Source organism: Danio aesculapii, chromosome 20 (genome assembly GCF_903798145.1).
Source record: "Danio aesculapii chromosome 20, fDanAes4.1, whole genome shotgun sequence".
Lineage (NCBI taxonomy): Eukaryota > Metazoa > Chordata > Actinopteri > Cypriniformes > Danionidae > Danio > Danio aesculapii.
This window is the reverse complement of record NC_079454.1, coordinates 24,334,338-24,341,852: the sequence shown is the minus strand read 5'-3', so window position 1 is coordinate 24,341,852 and position 7,515 is coordinate 24,334,338. Positions and strand designations below refer to the sequence as shown.

At 39.5% G+C, this 7,515-nt stretch overlaps 1 protein-coding gene across 1 annotated transcript; it reads right to left on the bottom strand.

Moving 5' to 3' along the window:
- Nucleotides 1-464: 464 nt before the first annotated feature.
- Nucleotides 465-7,298, bottom strand: ociad2 (OCIA domain containing 2). Its single transcript, XM_056481331.1, has 7 exons — nucleotides 7,156-7,298; nucleotides 6,613-6,706; nucleotides 4,828-4,881; nucleotides 3,838-3,885; nucleotides 3,570-3,714; nucleotides 3,393-3,475; nucleotides 465-545 (listed from the first exon to the last, which is right to left on the bottom strand). The coding sequence occupies exons 1-6, from the start codon at nucleotides 7,228-7,230 to the stop codon at nucleotides 3,394-3,396; spliced, it is 498 nt and encodes a 165-aa protein (XP_056337306.1). The 5' UTR covers nucleotides 7,231-7,298; the 3' UTR covers nucleotides 465-545; nucleotide 3,393.
- Between the last annotated feature and the right edge of the window lie 217 nt (nucleotides 7,299-7,515).

Here is a 7,515-nt window from a genome sequence, read left to right as displayed (position 1 = left end):
TCCCTCACTCGTGAACAAAACCCCAAGATACTTGAACTCCTCCACCTGGAGTACGGACTTTCCTCCAACCTGGAGATGACAAACCACCCCTTTCCAGTTGAGCATCATGACCTCGAACTTAGAGTTGCTGATTCTCATCCCAGCCATGTCACACTTGACAGCAAATAGCCCCAGTGCATGCTCCCAGTTCATGTTCGATGAAACCAACAGAACAACATCGTCTGCAAACAACAGAGATGAGATCCTGTGGTCCCTGAACCGGACCCCCTCCAGCCCAAGGCTGCGATTTGAAATTCTGTCCATATAAATTATGAACAGACGAAGGGCAGCCCTGCCGGAGTCCAACATGCACTGGAAATAAGTTTGGACTGTGGTATCTTGGCGCCCCCTGCTGCTTAGTTACGTTTAGGGTCCATTACAGACAATTTCAGCTGCCTTTTGTTGCATCATATTTCAAACAAACATTCAGTCTTTAATCAGTTTGTTTTATTATAAAAAAAAATTACATGGATTTAATAAGTGGCTTCCTGCTGAAACTCAAGACCCTGCGAGAAAAAGAAAGAAAAAGAATTACCTTTAGTCTTAATTACATAGTACAATGTCCTTTTACACATAAGCCATATAAGCTGTTTAAATAGGTGTGGTTAGGATTCAAATTAATAGCAGCCTGTGAGTTTGGTTTAGAATGCAATGGAGTAGTAGTGAGTGTAGTTGTAAATGTAGTGTGTGTGTGTGTGTAGATGTAAATTAAGTGAGTATGTGTGGTTAAAAATGAAAATCAATAGTATGCCAAAAAGCTGCAAAACCAGTTTTCAGCTAACGACCCTGCATCAGTGTGGAGAGGCTTAAAAGATTTCACTAATTACAAGACACCGTCCCCCAGTATCGACAGCAATAAACATATTGCAAACGAGCTGAATATGTTCTACTGTAGGTTTGACACCTATGACCAGACACCTCACACCCGCCCGGACCATCTCCCTACACAGCCATCAACACCACATCAACACAGCCCGGACCATCGCCCTACACGGCCATCAATACCACATCAACACAGCCCGGACCATCTCCCTACACAGCCATCAACACCACATCAACACAGCCCGGACCATCGCCCTACACAGCCATCAACACCTCCAGCCATCTTCCTCTCCCCCCCTGCTCTTCAGATCAGTGAGGAAAATGTGCGTCAGATCTTCAGTAAACAGAAGAGAAGGAAAGCACCAGGGCCAGATGGTGTCTCACCAGCCTGTCTGAGAACCTGCGCTGACCAGCTGGCTCCCATTTTCTCCCATATCTTCAATAGATCACTGGAACAGCGCAAAGTTCCATCCTGCTTTAAGCGCTCCACCATCATCCCAATCCCAAAGAAGCCAAAGATCACAGGACTCAATGACTACAGACCTGTGGCCTTAACATCTGTGGCCATGAAGTCATTCGAAAGACTGGTGCTAGCATATCTGAAGGACATCACTGGACCCCTGCTGGACCCCCTGCAGTTCGCCTATAGAGCAAACCGGTCTGTGGATGATGCAGTCAACATGGGACTGCATTATACCCTACAACATCTGGACAAACCAGGGAACTACGCAAGGATTCTGTTTGTGGACTTCAGTTCTGCCTTTAACACCATCGTCCCATCACTGCTTGAGTACAAACTGGCCCAGCTCTCTGTTCCTAGCTCTGTCTGTCAATGGATCACCAGCTTTCTGACAGATAGACAGCAGCTAGTCAGAATGGGCAAAATCACATCCGACAGCCGCACCATCAGCACTGGTGCCCCCCAGGGATGTGTTCTTTCTCCACTGCTCTTCTCCCTGTACACCAACGACTGCACTGCAAAAGACCCCTCCATCAAACTCATTAAGTTTGCAGACGACACTACTGTTATCGGCCTCATCCAGAACGGTGACGAGTCTGCATACAGACAGGAGGTGGAGCGGCTGGCGTTATGGTGCAGATACAACAACCTGGAGCTGAACACGCTCAAAACAGTGGAGATGATAGTGGACTTCAGGAGAAACCCCCCTGCACTCCCCCCACTCACCATCATGAACAGCACTGTGGCTGCAGTAGAGTCATTCAGGTTCCTGGGCACCACCATCTCTCAGGATCTGAAGTGGGACACTCATATAGACTCTATTGTGAAGAAAGCCCAGCAGAGACTGTACTTCCTTCGTCAGCTGAGGAAGTTCAACCTGCCACAGGAGCTGCTCGTACAGTTCTACTCAGCTGTCATCCAATCCATCCTCTGCACTTCAATCACCGTCTGGTTCGGCTCAGCTGCCAAAACTGACCTCCGTAGACTACAGCGAATAGTCCGGACTGCTGAACGAATCACTGGCACTACCCTTCCTACACTTCAAGAACTGTACTCTTCCAGAGTGAGTAAAAGGGCTCGCAAAATCACTCTGGACGCCTCACACCCAGCACACTACCTGTTCGAACTGTTACCGTCTGGTCGGCGCTTCAGAGCACCGAGCACAAAAACAGCCAGACACAGGAAAAGTTTCTTTCCTCAGGCTGTCTACCTTATGAACAGTTAAATATTCCCCTACTGTGCAATAAATATGTGCAATACTTTCTCATACGCACTTGTACACAGCACCTTATATCAATATACAATGCAATACTTTCTACACTCGCACTTGTACACAGCACCTTATAACCTGTATATTTATAACAATCTGTACATACAACTCAACATCCAGGTTTCTTCACTAACCGCATCTGTTTAATGTTCATCATTTTTTTATTATTATTATCTTATTTTTTCAGATTTATTTTGTGTTGTCACTTGTCACTTTATGTACACTGGAAGCTTCTGTAGCCAAAACAAATTCCTTGTGTGTGTGAAGCACACTTGGCAATAAAACCGATTCTGATTCTGATTCTGATTCTGATTGATGGGTGTGGTTTAGAATTAAAGTGAATTTTGACTGGTGTGTGTGTATATGAGAATGTAAGAGTAGTGTGTGTTAGAATGTAAATAACTAGTAACTGATGGGCAGGGTTTAGAAGAATGCAAATATAGAATCTGTTGGATGTGGATTGTATATGTAAATGTAAATGTTTGTAAATTCAAACGGACAGTGAAGGTGTGTGTGGTTTAGAATGTATCAATAGTAGTAATTGGTGTGGTTTAGAATGCAAATGAACAGAAATGGGTGTGGCTTATAATGTAATCAAAGTGCTGGTGAGTGTACTTTCGAATGTAAATGAACAGAGGGAGTGGATGTGGTGGGTGTAAAATGACTAGTGGATTGTGTGTGAGACTGAAAGGGGGGGGGGGGGGGGGGTTGGTTTAGTGAGCAGGTGCTGATTGATGTGGGCCATGTAGCTCTTCTGTGTTGATGTAAATGGGTGTGTTTGGGTGTGCTTGTGTTTTTTACCTCAGCTCTGAGTGGGTGCATCAGGTACTGTTGCAGCCTGTGCTTCTTGTTGCTTGCACTTTTCACAAACATGGATGCAATGGCTGTTGAATGTGTAATAGATATTTAAGCAACCAAAAATAATCAGTTCTCTGCATGCAATTATTTCACGAATAACCAACACATTTGGATACTTACTTATGCCCAGGTCTAAAGCCACCAGGTCCAAAGCCAGGGCCGCCAAAAGCTTTTGTGAACTCTGGTCCCAGTTTGTTGTTGAACTTCTCTCTGCAGGTCCCGATATAAGAAGCTTTGCCTACTGCAAAACCCACAATACCCGCCACTGCAAAAGAAAATGCACTGATGGATTTGTAATCCAATTGTGTACTACAATACAGGAAAAATACAAAGTTTACATAATAATGTTGTGTGAGAATTTACATTATTATTCAAAACAGTGACTTACAAATCAGTTTAGGGAAATACCCAAATCGCTTGGACTGTTTCCAGACACCTGTAAAACAAGAGGTAAAATATAAACTGAATGATCAGTTTTCAATTTATTAAAATAAAGTCAGTGATAAAAGCGTTTAAAGGCTGTTCACACTGCCTTTCCTGATGCAGTTTTTTTTTCTTTCTGAATGAGCTCTAGATTGATTGTGACTGTTGTGAAGTTTCACGTATTTTGCATAATCATTTCATAATTAATACATGTATACCAAAACAGTTAGGTTTCTGAGGTATTTCATTAATTTTCTCCACAGGAAAACTGAATTTTAACAATAACTAATAAATCTCTTTATTGTGAGTTCTAAACTCTGTGTGCATGCGTCTGTGTGTAAAAAAAGAAAGAAAGAACTGAGCCTGTCACTTACTCACCATTTAAAATCTGCATTTTCTTTCAGAACATGATGAGTATTGGTAAAAAATAGTTTTGGAGCTGCAATAAATGGTCTGTAAATATATCTAAATTACAATTTAGAAAAAAATAAAAGTAATAAATTCTATGTTAGATAAGAAAATCTTTCTAAAGCTACATCTTGTAAATGACTTTACATTTATTTTGAGGATATTTCTTCATTTTAATAAGTGATCAATTTGCAACAAATTAATTAAAAATCACAACATTATGTAATTGCACTGATAAAACACTATTGTTTTTTAATCTATATTTTCGGATCTTCCATTTTTATTTAATGATTCTACATTGTTTATATTATACTTTTCAGATAATCATTTCAAGGGGAGTTACTTATATACATAAAGTATAGTAAAATAAATATTGCAAATCTTGCCTTGGTGGCTATAATAACCCTGATTGTTGCACGTGTTACACATTACAATCTGTTGCATCATCTGAAACAAAACTGCACTAACTGGCCCTGAACTCTGTGGAGTTAAAACCCAACAGCTTTGTAAAATGAAAGTTTTCTAAATATTTTAAACTATATCTTACCACTGTATATGAGACCACCAGTCACAGCCACACTGCCGGCAGAGAGAGGAAGAGCTGTGAAGATATCAACAGATCAGAGCTTAAAAAAAATACACACAACTTCAAATCCGCATCTAAACATTCCTCTAAATGCCAAACAGCACCAACGCTTAATTTAGTTTTGGTAAATTCAGATCCAAAGATCAACACTCAATGCAAGTACATAAATGATCAGTAAGGGAGGCACTTCACTTCAAAATGAGGCAATCCACAGGACACTTCAACCATTCTAATAACTTACAGAGGTTCTAACATCAGAAATGATCCCCACCCTTACTACAAATAGGCTGGCTGTACAAAATAGTCTTGAAAAATTATCATTCAGTATCTTAAATCAGCAGTTCATTCCACTGTAGCGACCCCTGATACAGCAGGGACTAAGCCAAAGGAGAGTGAGTGAGTTATTGAGTGAGTGAGAGTATCTTAAACCTTAAACATTTTACCATCCAATACCAAATAACAGGCTACTTTAGACAACTGTATCCCAGATCACTGTCAACGCCAAACAACTGGCAGATAACATGAGGCTTATGTTTCCCCAACACAAGCAGTGCTGTGGTTAAACCAACTTCCAGCCATGTCAAAACATAAGCTGTGGATAATAAATCCATAAGTCCTTTTTTGGAAGAACATTCTTGAAAATACGTGCACACACATGTCAAATCCCTTTTCACCAAAGCAAACAACCTGTGAATATCATTCAGAGGAGAAGCTCTCTGTGTATTGTACTTACAGAGTTTTAAAGGGGGAAAAGTTCACTCAAAAAATTGGTTCCACTTTATATTAAGTGTCCTTAACTACTATGTCCTTGCATCAAAAAATACAATGCACTTACTGTGTTCATAATGTACTTGAGAACTATTGGTGCTCTTGAGTTGGGATAGGGGTAGGGTTATGGACAGGTTTGGTGGTATGGGTAGGTTTAAGGGTGGGTTAAAGTGTAAGGGATGGTCAACAGTGTATTTACAAATGTAATTACAGAATTTATTTACAGATGTAACTACATACAGGTATTTAATCAAGTATAACTACACAGTAAATACATGTATTTACACAATAAGTACATTGTAACGAATTATTAATTTCAGTGTAAGTACATAGTAGTTAAGGACACTTAATATAAAGTGGGACCAAAAATTATAAGAGGATCACTCAACCAACAAAACGATGCCAAATGAAAAAAAAAATCTGTTGTAACCTATAGTAATTTTAGAGCATTTTTTTTCAAAATCATACTATAGTAAAGTACTTTAAGTCTAATAGCTGTGGTAATACAACAATTATATTATTCTAAACAAATTACCCAATGCTGTTCTAAGTTTTCTATTCACTATAGGCTTTATCATGCTATACCACTGTTCACTGTAGCAAAAAACAAGGTAAAAAAAAAGAGTATTTATTACAGTATATTAGTTCATGATACTACAGTAAGCTGCAGCATTCATTAACAAAGAGTTGTAAATACTATAATATATACAGTATAAAACACTTTACTACGGTTCATAGATTTTACTATAGATTATATATATACTACAATATTTACTATAGACTGCTATAGTATGTTTATCATGGGATGGAGATCAGTGGAAGCCAAAATAGATTTTTAATAAATATGTTTAGTGTTTTACAGGTAAAAAATTTTGCAGAATTTTTTCAATGACATGAGAGTAAACATTAAGCGCATTTACACTTTTTTTCAGTGCACTCGCTATATGTGTTAGTAAATAAGTTCAAGTGTCTCTTTACCTCGATACCAGAAGCTATCATGCTGGCATTCCATCCATATCTGCTTCACATCTTCTCTGGGAAAGCGTGGATCAGCTATAGGGCACTGAAATTGCTGTAAAAACAAAAGTTTGGAGAAAAGTATCACCGACTTTTCTTCTAATGGAAACACTTGTAAAGACTTTTTGATTCATAGAGCTATTCTGTAAGTTAAACATTCACCACATGATACTTTCAAAACTAACTTGCTGCCTTGGAAAGATAATCTACTTTTCAAGCACACTTCTAAACATAAACTTCAGTTTCCTTACTTTGTGTAAACACTAAGAGCAGATATACAAGCCTCAGTGAACATCTGGTTACTATCATGTAATTAACCACATGAACGTTGGTCTAAGCAAACATTCAATGGCAAATCGATAATTTTACAAGCTATTTATTGGACTTTGACACTGCTTTCCATGTTAAATATCTTCATTATCAAAAGACGACTATTTATAAGTATCTTACAACAAGAAGCTTTAGAATTCAGAAAGATAAATAAACCTCTCGACATGCTCTTACCTTCCATCCAGGACGGCTGGGTTTTGTGTCCACGGCTGCTTCTCCTCCCGTGCTCTGATTTCCTTCAGTGCTCATGTCTTCACTGTTTCCGGCGCCTGCGTTTCTTCTTGACGTCTGCTGTCTTTATTCAGTCCACTTTCTGTTTATCTTTTGACCTCAAAACGCTCCTCCTTTCCTTAGTTAACTTGACATGCTCCTCCCATTGGGGGTGATGTCGAGCACTTCTTTGACTCTACGTCAGTGGTTCTCAAAGTGGGGGTCGGGACCCCCAGAGGGGTCGCGGGACTATGAAGGGGGGTCGCCTGGTGATTTCCAAAAATTTATTTATTTTTATTAAACCATAAGAATTACCATATTTAT

Coding starts and splice junctions, on each gene's coding strand:
- ociad2 (XM_056481331.1), bottom strand. CDS start 7,230: ATGAGCACTGAAGGAAATCAGAGCACGGGAGGAGAAGCAGCCGTGGAC. Junction 4,882..6,612: donor TGATAGCTTCTGGTATCGAG/GTAAAGAGACAC, acceptor ATATCTTCACAG/CTCTTCCTCTCTCTGCCGGC. Junction 3,715..3,837: donor GTATTTCCCTAAACTGATTT/GTAAGTCACTGT, acceptor TTTCTTTTGCAG/TGGCGGGTATTGTGGGTTTT.